General features: G+C 39.8%; 1 protein-coding gene across 10 annotated transcripts in view; it reads left to right on the top strand.

The window, feature by feature from the left end:
- POU2F1 (POU class 2 homeobox 1) overlaps window positions 1–14,212 on the top strand; it is a 110,286-nt gene extending 96,074 nt beyond the window's left edge. For all 10 annotated transcript variants that reach the window (XM_074598175.1, XM_074598167.1, XM_074598231.1 and 7 more), the window contains 8 exons: window positions 182–355; window positions 4,114–4,255; window positions 6,426–6,571; window positions 7,447–7,626; window positions 10,238–10,343; window positions 10,774–11,119; window positions 11,963–12,051; window positions 13,262–14,212. In XM_074598175.1, coding sequence (XP_074454276.1) covers window positions 182–355; window positions 4,114–4,255; window positions 6,426–6,571; window positions 7,447–7,626; window positions 10,238–10,343; window positions 10,774–11,119; window positions 11,963–12,051; window positions 13,262–13,572 — 1,494 coding nt within the window. In that variant the 3' untranslated portion in view covers window positions 13,573–14,212. The remainder of the gene's footprint in view (window positions 1–181; window positions 356–4,113; window positions 4,256–6,425; window positions 6,572–7,446; window positions 7,627–10,237; window positions 10,344–10,773; window positions 11,120–11,962; window positions 12,052–13,261) is intronic.
- Window positions 14,213–20,356: the final 6,144 nt, after the last annotated feature.

Below are 20,356 nucleotides of genomic sequence, written 5' to 3'. Positions count from 1 at the left end.
CCGAATTGTGATTGCTCATTCTTGAGAGGAATGTAAATAAATCGGAGGAACTTTCAGATTGCTGGAGATGTCAAATTCATTGATCTTTCTCACAGAAACCCCACATACCTTTTTTTGAATTTAATTTTTGCTGATTATTCTTTTAAGTCTGATTTTCATCTTTTCCTTGCTATCTTAATAGCCAGCAACCCCAACACGCACAATAGCAGCGACCCCCATTCAGCCACTTCCACAGAGCCAGTCAACACCAAAGCGAATCGACACTCCCAGCTTGGAGGAGCCCAGTGACCTTGAGGAGCTTGAGCAGTTTGCCAAGACTTTCAAACAAAGACGGATCAAACTTGGATTCACTCAGGTGAGACTGCGTACCTTAGTGCCTGCCAGTGTGGAATCTGAGGTCTCATCTTTCAAGTCTGGAGGGAGACTACAATTCCACCTTTTCCTAGGAGAACCTTCTTAAATAGGGTTATGCTCTGGCCTTTATGTAGGGGATTTCTAAGAAATAACAGAAAAAGCCGTACATCCATCTTACTTCCCTGTTGGTTTTAAAGCGTAGCCATTTTCCCAGCAGGTACGTGCATTTACCGGCTCCAGATGTCATTGCGTGTGCACTATTCATGCTGTAGGATGTCAAATGAATGGGACAAAGCACTTTAAAGCTGCCTTCAGAAGTACAAAGTTCCAAAAATCACACAGCACAATTAACTGCTTGGTGTTTTTAAAAAGTATATCGCAACTGCGGAATTGCTTTGGATGTCAAAGGGTTTTTATATCTCAAGTATATTTTCCTATTAAACATCAATGATTTCTGTATTTAATGCTTTTGCTAAGGTTCCTAAACAAAACCTGAAAGGACTGTCACCTTTGAAGTTCTCTCCTTACAGAGGTGAACTGGAGTTGTGGTTTGTTTTGGTTTGCTTAAAAGCTCAGAAACACCCATAGCGCAGAAGAAAAGTAATCTTGAACATAGTGAAAATGGTTGAATGAGGAGTACATTTAAAAGTACAAAGTGCATTTATATGTTCTGTTGTTCTGTTGAAGGGAAAGGCTGCTTGGATCCAAGAGTCCTTTCTTATTAATATCAAAATGTTTTTTTTTTTCCCCTGAAAAATTAAAATATGTGTCCAGGTAAACAATTAATTTTGTCAGGAGTTTGTGGTAAGCATAGGTGTGTTTTTTCTAGAAGAAATAGCATGCAAAAATCAAAGTAGGTATTTAAAAGTCTGAGCTCAGAGCAGTCAATCCAACATATGTGATTTGTCCCCCCCCCCGCCCCTGACTAAGTAAATCTATCTAGCTGAAAGTATGTGCTGAAGTCAGATTTATTTTTCTGGCAAAGTCCTAAATGTTTGAAAAATCAGGGTTCATAATGAAAGTTCCTGGCAGCATCTTAATTATAACTCAAGAACAGAATGTTCTTAGTAAAATCAAGTGCGTTTTGCTGGCATGTGTGCCTCCTTCCCTCCCTTCTTTCCACTAGAGGGAGGCACAGAAATACAAGCGATGGACACACACAAAAGCTAGAACAGAGCAGAACAAAATAGAGTAAAATACAATAGCTTCCCCATAGCCTGACTGAGGAGGTTCATGTAGATCTTTAGTTATTATGTTTAATCTGCCCTGCTGTGAGATGATTATAAAGGCTCAACTAGACTTTTTAAGTTATGGGTTAACCCTTCTTTATTGACCCTGTTGGGAATTTTTGTGGTAAGGAAAAATGAACACAACTGCTCAGGCTTAGATTTCAGTATTTGCTTCTGACCTTAAAAAAACGGAATCTTGAGAAAGTGATAAAATTGAATTTGATCATTCCCATCCTACTTTAAGTTTGTATGTGTATAATTACACAGTTCTAATAACTTCTACCTAATTGCATAAATGGATGATAATTAGAAACCCCTATTACTTTGGTTTCCTATAGTTGGATAAATAGCCTTTCAGAGGAGAAAAGAAATTTATTTCCAGTGGTACTGTAAGCTTTTTCAGACTCACGCCACCTCCGCCTTTCAAAAATAATTGTAAGATTTAGTTTGCATTGCAAACTAATCTCTTACTACATTCTGTCTTGTGAACAATATAACAGGTTTTGAATTTCAGCAGTTGTGTCTCTTCTGCCACCCTGAAAAGTGGGTGATGGATTAAAATCCTTTGTTTAATTGTTTTCCTTAAAAATATCTCTGTGTTTGACATACAGAGACACAATGAGCATACTGCATCTTAGCATTATTGCAGGTATGTGGCCAATTGGTTGGTACAGATGTAAGCTATGTGAGCGGACATTTCAGACAATGTTATTTTTATTCTATAAAAGGTATTACCTCTGCTAGTCTGTCTGTGTTTCTGAACAGACCAGTAAACACAACAATGATGTACCTTATAATCAGTTTCAGTTCAGTACCAGAGCTACAGGGTAGATCAGATGTGTATACAGTGCCTTTATCTCTGTTCCATCCATCCTTTTGGTGGCCCGTTCCAGTATATGAAATTCTCATCCCAGTATGTAAGTTCCTCTGCCTACAGCTGAAATGCTGCCACCTTTTGGCATTGAAAACTATTGACAAAGAAATGGTTAACTATTCATTTTAAATCAGATGGCAAATGTTAGTAAGAACAGCATAAATACCAGAATTAAATTTAGCTGGAGTACTGGAGCAAATTTCATAACTCTTTCCTGCCAAGACATAAATCAACTTATATCCAAAATGGTTTACATAGCCAGGTTTTCTTCTTCATAAACCCAGTAGAGCATCCATGTTACTTCTTTTGGAATGATTTATGAGTTTTAAAATGCGCAGAATCCTGGCATATGGGTAGAGGTATAAATGTGAGTTCCCCCGTGTTTCCTCTGATTGAAGGGCGTACAAACCAATTGTTCTGGTCCCCTTCTAGGAAGGAAATTGTTTTCTTTACGCAACCTGCACAATTTACTATGCTTACCAAAGGTTGTTTTCTTCCTTGCTTAGATGTGGCCACTCTGCATGCTATTAATATACTTGTATCAAGCTGTGGTTGTGGATCTGACCTAAAAGGAAAGCAAGCAAGCTTTATGCGCAATCCAACTAACCCACTTGCAATTAAACTCCACTAACTATGCTCAAGCTTTTCAGTTTCTTCTTCTAGACTTCTCATACTTTTTTGTGTTAAAAAATAAAAATCTAAATTAAACTACTTTAGACCAAATAGTATACTTAAAAAATAATTAAACTTTTTCAAAGGGGAGGATCTTCCAGCTTTAAAGCAAAACAAGAAAGCATTATGATTTTTTTAATGGCCATAATCAAGAGTGGATTGGTGTGTTGTTTTTTTTAACAAGACTTTTCAAGTATAAACAACATAGATGTATATATGTGCGTGTGTATATATATATATTAGAATAAGCAAAATGTCTGAGAGCTAGCTAAAACTGTTTTGAAAGGCAATAGCAGATGTAAAGAAATGATCATCTGTCTGTAAATCTCCTGGATGGCTTTTTGGCAGATGGGTAATGACAGCGAAGACTGCAGTTAATCACTATTTGAAATGGTTCAACTTCTTGTCTGCTTTGAAATGTGTATTTGTGGGGAGAAGCTTGGTTTGAACCTCAAAAGATACTGAAAATTCAGACAAGAATATTTTTGCATCTATTGAAATGTGATGTGTGTTTGCAGACATCTTTTCAAGAGTGTTTTCAAGGGACTTCAAGAGAGTTTTTTCAAGAGTGTTGAGAATATGAATTTACTCCATTTCTGCTTGTTTGAACTTTTCTTCTTTGGCATGAAATATGCAGATACTTAAATCTGCTCATAAAGAGAGCTTGACCTTTACTTATTTTAAAGAACTAAGAAAAAAATTACAAGTCAATATTCAGTGAAATGTTCTGCTCAGTGATAATGCTAAGACGACAAAGCATTCAGGGATTTCCTGTAAAGAGTTACATGGTTAAGCTGACTGAGGTTTGACATTTCTTTATGATTATTTGCTTTAGCACGAATCTTGGTAGTGCTGAGCAAGTTTCTGTGAAAATGAAATCCCATGCAGCAGTGGAGTCACTAAGAGAACACAAGAACGTGACAGGATTCCTTGCTTTGGAAGTGCCTATGTTAGTGAATCCCTTTTTTCTCTTTCTTTGTCCAGGGTGATGTTGGGCTCGCTATGGGCAAACTCTATGGAAATGACTTCAGCCAAACTACCATCTCTCGCTTTGAAGCCTTGAACCTCAGCTTTAAGAACATGTGCAAGTTAAAGCCACTTCTGGAAAAGTGGCTCAATGATGCAGGTGAATGAGTCTGTGTATTTCTTCACCAGCCTACCAAAATCAGTAGGATTCTGAAAAACTGCTTCATTTGTGCCCTTACGGTTTTATGAAGCCACCAATCTTTGTAACTGTCCGTGGGAAAAATAAGGGTGTAGGAATAAGCGTCCATACTTCCCTCTTCGTGTACCTATATACATCTGAAATTGTTTCGATATGAACTTTCAGAATTGTGTTCTGCAGACAGATGAATAATTGCATGGGGTGGGGTATAATATGTGTCATGGTTTTCCTTCTTCATGTATGTTAATGCATATAACTTCTAATCCTCTTCTAGCTTTCTTTTTCAGATGTGTAGTAGAGGGAGGGTTGCATGGTTTGTTGTTTCAGTAGGCAGAGCTCATTGCATTCATCTTCTCCCACACCCCTATGTGTGTTCTTTTCATCGCTCTCCAAGGGTCTGTATAAACACTCTCTTTCTCCCCATAGGAAGAGTTTTTTGTGGGTTAGGCTTTGCTTTTTCCTTCCAGAATTCGTTTTTCCTGGATGGAAGTTATTCATGATGCCAATGTTGGTAGTGTTCTTTTTTGTTTTTCTTTTTAATTTTTTTTTATTTTTTTTCCCCCACCAGCAAAAGGAGCTTGGATGGTGGTGCTAGGTGTTAGGATAGAAAGTGTTTAAGAGTGCTGTCAGCCAGTTTTTTCTTCCAAGTATACAATTATACATAGTATAAAACTGATGGATCTGCTAAACAGATGGCAGGGATGGTGTGTGCCTTCCTATTTTTACCAAAATGAAGAGAGCTTTATGCTGGTGCCTGCAGTATTCTCTGAAATTTTGAAAGAAATTGGATGCCGTGTTGAAAATTTGTCCTGCATTGAAACAAGGAAGTGTCATTCTGTTGTGCTGACAGGGGTTATCTTTAGGTAATTTAGATCTGTGATAGAAAACATAAGGATCTTCACAGTGCTCTAGTCCTCAGGCCAGCGGTTCCCAAACCTTCCAGCAACACTGAATTGGTCCAGTGCTGCAAGGAACGTCATAATTTGCTTTTCCTGCTAGCCTGAAGAAATACTTGGATCTGTAAAGTTAAGTTAAGGACTGTAAACAGTGTCAGGATCCTTCACAGCCTGGAACTTGGGAGCAATTGTCTTCGGCTCTGATTCACTTTCATGAAAATCTTTGGAAGAAAGATTCAGATGACTTTAAAGGCTAATTTTAGGTAAAAGCGGGCAGGAGAAGCATACCAATGATCCCTTCCATTATGGTACATTGGAGTGTTAGAGAATTTATTGTTGCAGAACTCAGCTTGTTCTGTGGGGTTTTCAGGATGGAGAGGGGTTTCATCACATTTATGGGTGCCATTACTGAAAAAAAAAAATATTAAAATATCTAGAAAATCATGAACTGAATGTACTTGCCCATGTGAGTCTACCAGAATGATTTTAGGCATTGTGAACTTTGACACTAGCTTATTACCCACAAACTTCTGTGCAGTGAGGGACCTCCAGCCATAATTAATTGTTTTGTTGAAATTCCTTGCCAGTTGGTTATTTTGCACTTTCTGCTACAAAGTGGGGTCAAGTGTGTTCTCTCTTTGCTCAGGATTAGGGGTTGATAGCTAGTGACCTAGCGAAGCTGAGGAAGGGGAGCTGCTAACTGTGTAGGCTGTTAGGTAGAACTGCATAGCACTGAGTATCTGCCGAGATCTCCAGAGAAGAGGTTGAATGCTGTGAGACTGACTATGAACTTCCTCTTCCTCTAGTGTATTGCAGAGTGGGTAAAAGAAATTTCAGGCTGCTCATATTTTTTCATAATTGCCTGTGATTTACAGCAGTGGCTCATGGATTGCAGTTACTGCTTTTTTTTCTTTAAATTGTGACTTGCAGTGAATGAGTGTGGGGTGGAATGAGGTAAGGGGAGACCAACTTTGTATAGGTATTATAAAAGGGATACTGTGGTAGCATACAGGAGCAGAGCGCGCCCTCTGGATTTACTTGTAGCTTTTAAGTTTCAAATATATGTTGTAATTTACAAGTACAAGGATTAATGCACATGATCTTCAGAAATCTGTATGTATCTGGAATAGATACAGAGTGGGTTTTGACATACCTCGCACAGGTAAAGAACACTTGCATTAGACTGCAATGCATTCAAATAAAATCTCCTGATTTATGTTACCTTATTTTTTCAGAAAACCTCTCATCTGATTCAACTCTCTCCAGCCCAAGTGCCCTGAATTCTCAAGGGCAAGGGATTGAAGGCTTGAACCGTAGGAGGAAGAAACGCACCAGCATAGAGACCAACATACGTGTGGCCTTAGAGAAGAGTTTCCTGGAGGTCAGTGATCCTGTTGCTCTGCTCAGCCTATAAAGAAATGAAGAAACTTAGCCTTACAATCATATCTGTTAGAGTGAACCCATTACTGTGCTATTTAGGAACGTGCTTGTACCAAACAAGGTGAATACAAAGGCTGTGCAAAGAAGCACGCATCAATGTCTACTTCACTTTAAAAAACAACAACAAACAAACAAACAAACAAATAAACTCACAAAACCCCTTAAAAAACCTCATTGGTTCTTGCGGTTCACTGATTTTGTGATTTTGCGTTCCAAGATACTGAGCCATGGATCTAAGCTTGATATTCTGCACATCAAAGAGAAGAAAAAAAGATTATCCTTTCTGAGGATGGATAAATGGGGTGACAGTCTAAACATACACAATGTGAGGTTTTTAGCTGGCCTTATGTTACTCCCATTAGGTACTTTGTGCAGCTGTATGGGCAGATAGCCTCTGTAAGTAGCCTGTTCAATCTGCCTGTCTTTCATTATAGGTCTAGACAACTTGGGGTTCATTTGGCTGTTGCTGTAGTTAATCTCTCCTAATCTCTCCTGTTCCTTTTTGAGAGATGCTGAAAGAAAGATTTCCTTATCAAAGTCTAGAATTTCTTGAAGGATTAACTCACAACTCAGATCCCTTCTCTAAAAAAGAAGTGTGTGAGCTTAGTCTTCATCACCTGTCTCTGAGGAGCACAGCTTGCTGTTGGTAGAAATGTTCCTGTAACTAGGAAGATGGAGGGCTCTCTCTACTGTACCACTGACCAGATTCTGGCTATAAATGGCCTATCCGGATTCCTGCCTAGTGAAGAAGAAGCTTTAATGTAAAACTTCAGAAGGTAATTTCACAGCTTTTCAAGTGCCGTTTCCTCTTCTCAGAACCAAAAGCCTACCTCGGATGAGATCACCATGATAGCTGACCAGCTAAACATGGAGAAGGAGGTGATCCGCGTTTGGTTCTGTAACCGGCGCCAGAAGGAGAAAAGGATCAACCCACCCAGCAGTGGTGGAACCAGCAGCTCGCCCATCAAAGCAATTTTCCCTTGCCCAACCTCACTGGTAAGAATCAAGAAACTGTGTTCACAGAAATCACTGGAAGAGATAGTTCTGTACTCACTGTTGAAGTAGCACATGCTACACCTTCTTTGTACAGCAGACTTGTTCTCACAAATTTATATTTTACTGGCATTTTAAATATCCTACTTGCATGCTATCTAAGAGAGGTAATGTTTACAAATCAGGCACTAGTTGGGCCTTCGGTTTGGGTGTTTTATTTGGTCAGTTCATGAGTAGATATTCTGACTAGCAAATTTGCAGTTGGAGTTACTGCTTTGAACGTATTCCAGACAGTAACTCTACTGGACTTTCTCTCTTGCCCAAACTCTTTTTGTAAAAATAATAGTAATAAAAAAATGCTTAACAGCTTTACTCCTCCCCTCCTATTTTGGCTGCTCTGATAAGTAGATGAGCAGCAGTAAAACGTATCATTTGGAGACTTAAGTCACACAAATCCAATGATACTGTTGTCACTTCTAGTTAGGAATAATTTATATAAAAAAAGACGTGGAACAAAGAAACAATTTAGCTAATACTCATGTCATTAATTTCCCACACTTGTATTTGCCTCAGGTAAACACAAACTTCATGAAAATAAGAGTAACAAAACACATGCATCAAGGTTCCTTCAGCTCCTTTGCTACCAATGTCCATGGAGGTCTGTTTTCATAAATAGAAACAGTAGCTATTAGATTTCATAGTAGCTATGCTAATAGGAATGTGGTGGAATTTATGTAGCCTGTAGCTGTCCTTTTGTAGTATTTATTCCACCCTCATCACTGTAGTAGCTAATATTTTCCAGTACTTCATTAAACCATTAATTTTGGTGATGTGTCATTCTACCCCCTTATCTGTGTCTCAGGATGTGTGCATGCAGCCTTTTGTTTCAGGGAAGAGATGTGTTAAATGTATTTAGTCTTTTTTTTTTTTTTCCCCCAGTTGGAAAGCAAGGTTGCATGCCTTGCTACCAAAGCAGAACGTAGTGAGATTTATGATGGTGTGTTTTAGTCACGATGCAAGTTTACTCAGACTGCAACTTAAGAGAATTTTCCTACATAAATTTCCCTTTTATTATAAACTGCCATTATATGTAAGAAATTGAGGTGTTAACCACAGTCTCCATTTTTTCAGTGATGTTTCACTGAGCATTTTCACTCATTGTAAGCTTAACCTAAGACTGACTGTGCTACCACTCAAACGGATGGTCCAGCCCTGCTGCCCCCGCCATGTGCTTTGTTCATTCCTTGTGTCAGTTCTGGAGATTATGTGTCCATAGGATGATCGGGCTTAGTTTACTATTTTGACTGCAGATTAACCATGTGAAGAACAACGGTGAATTTTCAGTCTGGCTAGGTAACCAATCTGACTTGTAGCCCGGCTGCACGAGTGCTAGGGCTCTGAAGCAGGATTGGAGGGAAATGCTCCTTTTGATGGCAGCCTACTTTTGCATTGGCTGAAGTCAGCCATTATAACTGCGGGGTCAGCTGTATTAATTCTAGGTCATTCACTGCTCTGAAACGTGGATTATGACCTTGGCCTTAACAGATATAGATACAATGTCTGGGCTGCGTTAGTGGGAAGTGTACTGTGTATCTAGCTCTTCTTTATTTCATACGCTATTTGAGATGGGCAGAAAGCTTTTAGATCTGTCCCAGTTGCCCCAGTCTTGTTTTAAAATGCGTGAAGCATTTAACTTCATATAAGAGGATATGCAGCATGAGAGACATTTCTCTGATAATGAACTTAAGGTAAGAGACAGGAAAGGAGGAATGTTTTAGCCTGTATCCTTGGCTATGTTCTCTTGGGCAATTCTAAAGGATTCATTTCTCTCATTGATGTATAACAGCCTTCAAATATTACTGTTGGACACCATTTCTTGTCCATAAAAAGTCCTTTTTCTCCTTATATGTCATTTTTCCTCATAAGCTAGTTCCTTCAGCCTTAAATCTTTGGTGATTTTTATCTGTAATGTCTTCAGTTTATTGTAGCTTTCTTGTAATAAGCTGTCCACAAGTAAAATTAGCTAATATCATTTGAACATTTTAAAATTCAGAGGTCCTTCCTCTGGCACGAGGAAACTTATCAAAGTAGAGCTTATAGTTTGGTTGAGTAAAAGTGAAATGTTATTCTGTTTATCCATGTAAACACATTACCCTAAATACCTTTGGTAATTCTGGGGCATTCAAATAATTCTATCAGACAAAGAAATTTGGAGCTCAAAAGATGTTTAAACAAGAAAAAACCAATGCAGAAATGATATATTTCATAACTCTTTCTATAAGACTGATTCTATTAAAACAAGGTGCTATCTTTGGGGGGAGGCAGAGAGGGAGGGCTAACTTGGAGTCCCGGGACAGTGTGGGTATAATGGATATATCTCCCTTCAAATACTGAATGATTAAGAATAAAGGTATTGCTTGTAATTAGAGAAGGTACTGTGGTTGCTCCACTGAATACTAAAGTAATGGAATTACAAAAAAGTTAGTTTATATGCAGTGTTTTCCCTGCTAACTTCCTCAGCTGAGGATGGGAAGAAAGAAGTCGGAAGTCCAGTAGCTAACTCTTTTTTTGTCTTTTAACAGTTGAGCAGTTGTATTCTTTTTTTGACCTCCAGGTGGCAACCACACCAAGCCTTGTGACTAGCAGCGCAGCTACAACCCTGACTGTCAATCCTGTGCTCCCTCTGACCAGTCCTGCTGTAACTAGTCTGTCAGTCACAGGTAAGGCTGATTTCTTTTGCCCCCACATTAACCTCCACCATTTTTGCCTTTTAAACTCTTCAAAAGGTCGTTCAGTATTGGTCACTGGTGTCCCAGGACATTCTTGTCATTGTTCCTTGTTACTCCGCTAGGAAACTTCACCCTTTGTGACCATTCAGTTGACTTTTCTGGGGGTAAAATCACAGGTGATGCTGAAATGAAATATGCTATATTCCACTGCTAGCTTCTAGAGCTCCTCAGCCTCCTGTTGGGGAGTGTCATTTCATTGTAGTCTGAGCTGCTTATTTGGACTCTTGGTGCTTCTTGGTCCTACAGAAGTGTGTGTTTGTCTCCCTTTCAGTTGGATGTGTAGTTCAGTTCAGGTGGGCAGTGGGATTCTGTGCAGTCCTATCTGTGTTTCGTACTGACCTCACCAGAATCACTCTTCTAGGCACAACAGAAACCACCTCCAACAACACGGCAACAGTGATTTCAACAGCACCTCCAGCTTCTTCAGCAGTGACATCACCCTCCCTGAGTCCTTCCCCTTCTGCCTCAGCCTCCAATTCAGAGGCATCCAGTGCCAGTGAGACCAGCACAACACAGACAACCTCCACTCCCTTGTCCTCCCCTCTCGGGACCAGCCAGGTGATGGTAACGGCATCAGGGTTGCAAACAGCGGCAGCAGCCGCGTTACAAGGAGCTGCACAGTTGCCTGCAAATGCAAGTCTTGCTGCCATGGCTGCCGCAGCAGGACTAAACCCAGGCTTGATGGCATCCTCGCAGTTTGCAGCTGGGTAAGGATGAATTTTTCACATGCTTTTAGGTCAGATGACAGAAGAGGGAAGGAGAATTCTTGGATAAATTGCTTTTATGTATTGCTGTTTTCTGGTAGCTCACTTAGTGATTCTGGTGTCATCTATCTCAAATTCTGAAGGTTTACTTACAGATGGTAATTGGCCATTCCCATCAATGTACACAAATGTTGTTTTCATTTTACGGATAAAATGGCAAAAAGTGTTGTGGCAATGTTGTTATTTGCTAAGTCGTACATCCCACTGCAGAGCTTGACTTAAGAGCTGCAACTTACCAGTAACTCATAGAATCTGTTCTTCTAGTTGTAAAACAGAGAGCTAGCCTAGACCCACTTCACACCTCTCTATTCGTTTCTCTATCATGAGCAAGAAGCTGTAAAAGATACATGATGATGTATTGTTGAAGTTTTAGTTTTAAAAAATGTTGCTCTGAGAGATGACTCTGTTCCTTCAGTTCCTCTTGATTTACTTCTTTCTTATCTGAATTTGGGAGATGATGATAGCTCTCTTAACGAGTGGCAATTTCCCCAAAATACTTTACAAGAATATTTTACAGCAACAGTCAATACAAGTCATATATTTACAGTGCCTGTACATCAGGCATGTCACTAACCACACAACTGAAAGGCAATGTTTACTCAAGGCATCATGAAGGAAAAACTAAAATAAACTAAAATTAGCCCTTAATCTCTGGTCTTTCCTCCCTCCCCACACCCCTCCCCTTTTTAAAAATATGATGGTGTACTTCTGAACAGTGACAACCTTTTCTTAAAAGTAACACTCCTTCCCTTTGTCTTTGTTCTTCCACAATTTTGCTTCCTGCAGAGGTGCCTTACTCAGTCTCAATCCAGGGACATTAGGTGGTGCTCTCAGCCCGGCCCTGATGAGCAACAGTACACTGGCAACTATACAAGGTCAGTAGTGTTCCTTTTAATGCGTCTCTGTCATATCACTTCAGTTTACGTGCTTTGTTTTTCTCTACCAAAAAGGAACAGTGGCTCCTCAGCCCTGGACATAAATGTTATACAAGTAAAGGTTTTACAAAAGGTAAATGCGCGAATGCATTTTATGTATCACAGAGATAAGAGCAGGTACAACTTCAGAAAGGGGATTAGAACTGTGTGTGATCTTGTAGTGATTTACAGGAGGTATTTAAGATATTGAATGTGATCTGGAATTTATTTTGTTATCCTCCCCCCATCAGCATGTATCTCCAGCAGGTTAGAGGTTTGCTTTTTATAGCTCTTCCAGCATAAGCTTGAGCAGAGTTGCGCTGTTTTGAGGTTTGTTAGGAGGGGAGTTCCGAGCAAAACATGATCCTGAATTCTTGTCCTCATATGTATTTAAAAAGAACCTACAACAACCTACATCCTAAGGTCCTTATGTAGAACTTTAAATCCATAAATCCTTATCCAGAGGAGTAAAGATATATTTTGGAAGTGTGAAGCAGCCAGAAGTTTCTGTTGACTTTAGCAATAGTTGTTCTCAGTTCATAGTTTGTCATGTGTAAAAACTAGATAGTGCAAGTGTCTAAAGAGCTAGCTAACCTATATATTCAAATATCCTCTAAACTAGCTTAACAAATCTTACTTCCAGGGTAAAAGAAAGAACCATTTTGTAAAGCATCGCAGATAAATTTAGGAGATCATAATCTAAGGCAGACTGAACCCTGTAGACCGGTGAGAATAAGTTGTAGCACTAGTTGTATGTCAACATCTAAAATGTTACGCTCAAGGTTACATGACCTTCTTTATCTTGTGATAGCTGTCATTTCATATGAACACTCATCTCAACCGTTTCCAGTACAGATTGCCTGAATGTACAGGTTTTCTGTGGCAGGAGACACAGACCAATATTGCACTTAAAGATCTGAAGAAAGGCATGATGGAATTAGTTCGGGAGCAGAGGACTCAGGAGCATTTTAATATCCGCAAGGCTTGTCCACTCTTCATAAACAGTCGTTCTTTCAAAAAACAACCTATGATGAGACGACTGTCGTTAGTGGTGTAGAGAGCACACATATCAGAGAAAGGACGATGCAGCGACCAGTTGCTTTTAGGCACAACTTGCACTATTGCTTACTGCTAATGTTATCTCCTCCCTGCGCAATCTTCCCTTTTTTAGCTCTTGCATCTGGTGGCTCTCTTCCAATAACATCACTGGATGCAACTGGAAACTTGGTGTTTGCCAATGCCGGAGGTACTCCTAACATCGTAACTGCCCCTCTGTTCCTGAACCCTCAGAACCTTTCTCTGCTCACCAGCAACCCGGTTAGCTTGGTCTCTGCAGCTGCAGCCTCCGCAGGGGCCTCCGGACCAGTCGCCAGCCTTCACGCCACCTCCACCTCAGCCGAGTCCATCCAGAACTCTCTCCTCACGGTGGCCTCTGCGAGCGGGGCCACGTCCACCACCACTACTGCCTCCAAGGCACAGTGAGCCGGGCTGAGCTGTGCTGCCAGCAGCCTGTTTCACTGTGCGGTGGGATTGGCTGCCAGCGGGGTTTATAAACTGAAAATGTGATGGGCATCCTCTCGCCGTGTTGCTGGGGACAAGGGAGAGAAGGAAAAATATAAAAAACAAAAGCAAAACAGGAAGGATTTAAAGCTGGGACAGACATTTGCCTAATTTTATAATAAACACTGTCTTTTCAGGATCGCTTCATGGATCGGAGAACTTTCTAACCAAAAATGTAAAAAAAACAAAAAACAAAAAAACAAAAAACCACAAAAAAAGTGAAAGGACTACTTATCATTTCCAGCAGTCACAATGACAAGTTAAGGTGGGTTATCAACTCAAACACAGGAAGGGGATTTCTTCTTTCTTTTGGTCTAAATATCTTTCTTTTTTAATTATCATTTTATAGGTCTGTTGTACAGGCCATTATGTCATACAAGGTGTTTATAATCGTATCAATCGTGTTGGGGGTTCCTTTCTTAACTGGTACAATTTAGGCAGGCCTGTATTACTGGTGTATCTCTATTATTATTATTATGATTATTATTATTATTATTTTTATATATATAGTTTGGACGCGTTTGTCCTTTGCTCCTGGATTATTTTCAGCGAGCTCCCACACCACGGGGGGAGGGCGGGAGGGTGGAGAGGAAGAATGGAGCACAAATAGACTTTCTGTCCTAATCTTCTGGGAATGTTCTGAACAGTTTCCTCATCCTTGAATTTGTCTAATGGTTACTCGTAGGGGTCAGAAGAATTTATGTTCATCATTTGCGCAGGAAGCTCAGTGTAGCAGCAGAGATCATTGTGTGCAAACTTCCAGGCTGGTCTATGCTTTTTAAGCAGAGGTAGGAAATAGTTCCAAACTGCAGTTCTCCTTGTATCAATTATTTAGACAAAACAGCCAAATTCTGCTCTTAACTTTGTGTGCTTGGTTCCTTTTTACTTCAGAGAGTGGGATTTGACCTCCTGAGTCTAGATTGCGTGACATACCGATGGCTCTTCTGTTCTATTGATTTGATTTTGCTGTTAAGAGCATACACAAATATTTAAAAAATGTTGTTATCCAAGTTAATTGGCAGTAAGTAAAGCAGCATTTGCAGTCCTAGATTCTTGCCAGGTGAATTGGGACAGGGTTTCAAAAGATCAGATTCTCCCTGTTCATAGCAGTATTCTTTTCTGTTAATTCTAATGCTTCCAACATTGTATTTAGAAGAACCTTCTAGTAAAAAAGTGCTTCTGACTGCAAATCACAGGAGTCAACAATATGAGAACAGAAGTTCCCATCGTTTATGCCAACACAGTAGAGCTGACGCTGGGGCTTTGCACATACCTGGGTGATCTCATGTAGTCTCTGAGCTGTGATGCTGCTAGCTATGGAAAAATGGCAATAAGCATCTCTGACCAGAGTGTCAGGGCTTGCCTGCCACTGGAACGATCTTTTCAAGGTTGATTCTGATCCATGTAGCAGAGGATATTTACGTGGATGAGGAAGAGTAACGAACTGTACAGAAGTTAGATCTGTATATTCTTAAATATACAATCTAGTATCTGAACCAAAAAAAAAAAGATTTTTAAAAAGAGAAGACTGGATCACTGCAATGCAGTTCACTTTGAACTTTCCATTCCTGATGGATTTAAAGGTTTCTGCCATGTGTATAAAACTAAATTACTTGTAGCTAGCAAGGGTATTAGAAGAGTCCCTTTCCCCCCACCCCCTTTTCTTTTGTCATTAGAGTGTCCTAAAATAATGAGCTGATGCAGCTATGTTCATTTTGTTGATGATTCAGGGGGATCCTGGAGCTTCTCATCCAAGATCCAGAAGGCAGCAACTTTAAACTCTACATATGCTTTGGTTTGTGACCTAAGCATGTGGGATTTGTGTTTGCACTCAAGTGGCAGAACCCCTTATCTTCCCCCCACCGCCGTGTTTTTGCTCTGTTCATCTCTAACTCTCCACCTTCCTGTTTTACTGAATATTTAAACCAATTATCCCTAAAACTTCAAAACTAGTGAACTGCAAGCAGGGAAACTAACAAATGTCCGTCCACCGTTTCTAATGTGTTTTGATTTTTTTATGTTTTATTTTTTTAAAACTAAGCTTGAACCAAAGTCAATTTCTAGCAAGCTGCTGTACTAATGGACTAGTTTGTATAAGTGCAGTTCAGATGCAGAGAGGCGATAGATGCTACTGACAATTTCTTTTTCATTTGTCTTTTGTTTTTATTAATTTTATATAAAAGTTGCTGCTTGTTTTTAATCTTTTTTTTTTTTTTGGTTGGTAATTTGTGTTATCCTTGGGGCAGACTCTTAACTTGATTTTAATTTGTTTTCTTTTGTTTGATGTGTAAATAGAATGGCAATGTCAGGGGATTGTTAATCCACCAGGTCCCACCCTCATCCCACCAGAATGGATAAATCTAAGTATTTTTGATGTGTCTCTATGACTTCAGGCTGTGCAGGAGACTTTTAGGGCTATGAATAATACTGTAGAAATGGAAATGGCCCACAGTAGTAGCTTCAGAGCAGTAAAAGGTATAGCTGGGTGAGCTTCAGGGAGGTAGGGAAGAAGAGGAGGAGAAGATGCTGGTACCCGCTATGTTGGTCTGGAGGCCATAGCACAGACTACAGTTTCTACCAAAGGAATGCAAGTCCCTGGGACTTGCGTTCAGTGAAGTAAGAGGATGGGGAAAACTGCAGCTGTAACATTCATTCCTGACTCTGAAAGTTGCCGCTTAATTTCATGCCTGTGCAAAAATACGATTTATCAGGAAGCTTTTTTGTTAAAGGGGGGATACTACCGGTCTTTTCTCCGGTGTATCCTCTACTCCCTAAGGGTTTTGTGGCAGGGTGGGGTGGCATGGTCCTTGCATATATCTAGGAAACACAAAGAAAGGTGGGCCTTAAATCAGCGGAAAATCCTCTCTCCACAGTTCAAAGAGACTGTGCCATTAGCTGTCTGAATGAGTTTTCATGTCCCATTCTTGCTGGTTTGTGGTTGGGAGAGGGTCTTGTTGAGTACATATCTGGAACACTAATGCAGCTTGGATGGTTTATTTATTATAAAAATCTGCTTTTTTTCCTGACTACCTTTGCATTGGTCACATGGCTTTGGTGTGAGCACCTTATACCCCCTTACCCTCCTCCTCTCTACCCCATCACCCTCTCTGGGGCCCAGATTCCAGGGAATTTCTTAGCAAGTCTTTTTCTGAGAAACTGGAAACTCAGAGTAGCCACATATCCAGAAAGGGCTTGGTTTTCCTTGCAGAAGCTGACATAATACCCAAACAGCACATATCCCATGGCATCCATCACCAGTGTGGACTGATTCATTGTCCTTTTAGGATCATCCCAATGACTGATCGTCACTCCTGGAGCCTGCTTTTCATCCCAAGAAGTGTTTTGTCTCATGGATGCTGGCTACCTCCAGTGTTTAGGTGAAAGACAGAAATCAGACTGGCAGCGGGTATACATCTGCCTAGTTAGAGTGCATAGGCTCCTTCAGAGCATGAAAGGAACATGAGATCACGTACTACAATTTAGCAGGAGTTTCTTTTTTAAATCATAATCATACTGACAGCAGAAATTGATGCATCTGAAAAGAGACAGTAAGATTTGTATACAGACCTAGTAAATACGATCATGGTCTGAGTTCGTGAGTGTTGAAAATGGAGAATTATTGTCCCCATAGACACCGGGACTTGCATTGTCACAAACTTGCTGATGGACCCAGGACATTTATTTAGCAAACAAATTTGATTTTTTCCTCCAACGACACATAATTACATCTCTGATTCCAGCATCAGTGGGTTCATATGTTGAACAGAGGTGATCTTCTGTTACGCACTCACAGTCTTAAGTCCTTGCTAGGAGAAGATTTTCTGTTCATTTCTAGACAGTCTTCTAGCTGTATGCGGGTACATTTGCTCCTGCATTGATTTGTCAGCCAGGACCAGAAGGAATTTCGTAGCGTGTTAGAAAAGGATAATAGCATCTCTTTTTCAGAGCTCCATGTCTCTGTATTTAAAGATGTGTGGGTTGCTTTTCATAGTTGCAAGCATGCCAAAGGACATATGCAGGAGAAGAGAAGGTGAAAAACTCTCTCATTATAGCCAAGGACAGTTAGCTCAAAAAGCAAGAGATTTACAGAGACACAAATACAGGTATGCCCTGAAGGTCTAGAAGAACAATTTAGAAAATGGCTTCAGGATGAGGTGGTGTAGGCTAGTGATGAAATTTTTTCTGATGTTAGGAAAATGTATTCCAGTTTGGCTTTGGCACACCTGATCCCCTCGGAAGTCACTCTCTGTACTCACTGTAGAATGATTTGTGAACAGCTCATAGAAAGTACGTGAGGATATGGCTGCTTACAAGAGTCACATCTGTCCGTTTAAATCTTCTTAAGAGGATTTATTTTGTTTCTGAGATAGTGTGCAGTATATGTTAGTCTAAGTACCTTTTATCATGTTACTCTGAGATGGTGTGTATGTGCATGCACTCAAAAAATTTTGGGGGAGACACCATGCTTGTTACATGCACAAGCACCTGATTTTTAAGAGATTTCCCCCCCCACCCCAGACATTACGCTAGTGTTACTTCAGGTTTTTTGTTTTTCTTTGGGTAACTTTTGATGACACATCATTGTTCTGCTACTTATTAAGATCCTCTGATCCAATAAATAGTTGTCAAAGCGCAAGTTAAATTGGATTGAAAAAGTCATATTACCATGAATGGGAAATCTGTGCTTAGCTGAACCAGCAAGGAGAACATGCTTGAAAGTTAGTTGGATCTTCATGTAGGAATGTGCTGCTGCTGTTGCTCGGTAACTTCGTTTGAGTGCTAGTGAGGTTATATTGTAAGAGAAAACTAAAATGCCAGAACATTAAAAGGAAGACATATATTCTGATGGCTTGAATTATAGACCTTTTAGGACGTCAGAAGCTTCAGGTTTGAATTTTATCTTTAAATGAACACACTGACAAAGAGATTTTCGGTGAAAACAGTATAGCTGCTGATGTGTTTGGAGTTACAGCTTATGATTTGTTGCACCTTTTAGGTTAATCGTGGGGATGCCAACAACTGAGCGAAGAAGCTATCTGCTGATCTTAACACACAACAAATGTTCTCTCACAGTATGATAGCGTTTCATTTGAGCAAGAGCTCTGTCTCTATTTTTACCCCTTTTCTTATTTTAATTTTACATACTTTACAGGGAGCATTAAATGTAGAGAAAAATTTTATACTTCTGACCTTTTGGTATCTTGCCATAATCTGTTAGGATAATTAATTCCTTTAAAAACAAAACAAAACAAAAAACAAACAACAAAACCAAACATAGAAATAACCAGTTTTGTTCGGGGGGCAGTGAGAGCATGGCTGTTACCAAAATACATTAGAGAAAATTCTCTGTGTGCATCCATGCCACTGATTATGAGAGTAATAAAAAATTTCTTTTTATTTACTTCTCTTGGAACTGTAACCTGATGTTTTGGTTCGTTCTAATGTTTAAATGTCATCTCTGTAAGCCTTGCAGTATGCTTTGGCTCAGCACACGTTTCTGCAGTTGAGTTACTGAAGGAGATGGCAGTATTAATTTCTTAACTCCGTGCACATCCCTGCAGAGCAGCGCTCTTTAAAACAGAAATTCCCTCTTTCTTTGTTACAGATGGAGTAGAATACCCAGTACAGCTGGAACCATACCACAGATACTAAACTAAAACAACAACTGATTTACCTTACAAATCGATATTTTCTTAGATAAAAATTTAGTTTACAAAATCATCTTAGAGAGAGAAGTAGCTTCTCGTGGTCATTAGAGTGTTTTGGGACAGAAATGGTGTGTCTGGTCCAAACTTTCAATGATACTTTGTTTTAACCAGAAGTTCAAAATGTAGATCAATTTATTGCCACGTTAACTTCATTAAAAGTCACTATTCCTGTTCTGCCTGAACAGTTAAATGATGTTTATCCACAGGGTATGGGTACGCCTGTTGGATGTACGCCTGACTGGTGCCTAGGGTGGAGTGTTACCAAAGGAGTCAGCTAACCCGCTGCCCCCACTGGGTTTATGGTTGTCAGTCCTCACATAACCAACTCAAATTCCTTTATATTTTTGCAACCAATACGTCTTTTTACTTCTTCCTCCCTTTCCATAATACTATAGCAATACAGAATTCAAGATACATACCTTGCAGAGGTTCTGCTCTTTGCAGTCGTTAAATCTCACTCCTGTTGCTGTCAGTGAGTCTTTGTCTTCTCTCCAGCGGGGAGAGCCCTAAAATACTTTAAAGATTTTTGACAGAGGAGGCTTTGCCATAAAGTTATTGACTCAATTTTTTAAAGTTTGCAATTTCTTAACAAGTTCACATCTTTCGCTCCGTGTTCTAAACGGTATCTAGTTCCCTCTATGTCAGCTCAAGTAGTCTCAGTGCTTTTGAGGTGATGGAAAGAGGCAATTCCTGTACTTGCATATCTTCACGGACAAACATACAGAGTAACACATGAAAATGAACTTGATCTTTTTTCGGCTTATCTGTTTTCATTGGATCTGTCTGCCACTTCTCCCAGGACGCTCTTAGTGAGTACCTGCTCTGAGCTTTTACCCCCGTGGGATGCTGTTAGAAGGGTGTTAGGAAGATTGCACTGGAATTACAAGTAGTTTAACTGTGGGAGAAGAGAAGAGACACCTTTTAGTTGAGTAGACAAATAAGGTCAGGATGTAGAACATACCAGGTACTTCTTTTCTGAGCAAATTCCTAAGACCGAA

The sequence above is a fragment of the Larus michahellis genome, chromosome 1 (assembly GCF_964199755.1).
Source record: "Larus michahellis chromosome 1, bLarMic1.1, whole genome shotgun sequence".
NCBI classification, from domain to species: domain Eukaryota; kingdom Metazoa; phylum Chordata; class Aves; order Charadriiformes; family Laridae; genus Larus; species Larus michahellis.
The sequence above is the reverse complement of the archived record's forward strand: the minus strand, read 5'-3'. Positions and strand labels throughout refer to the sequence as shown.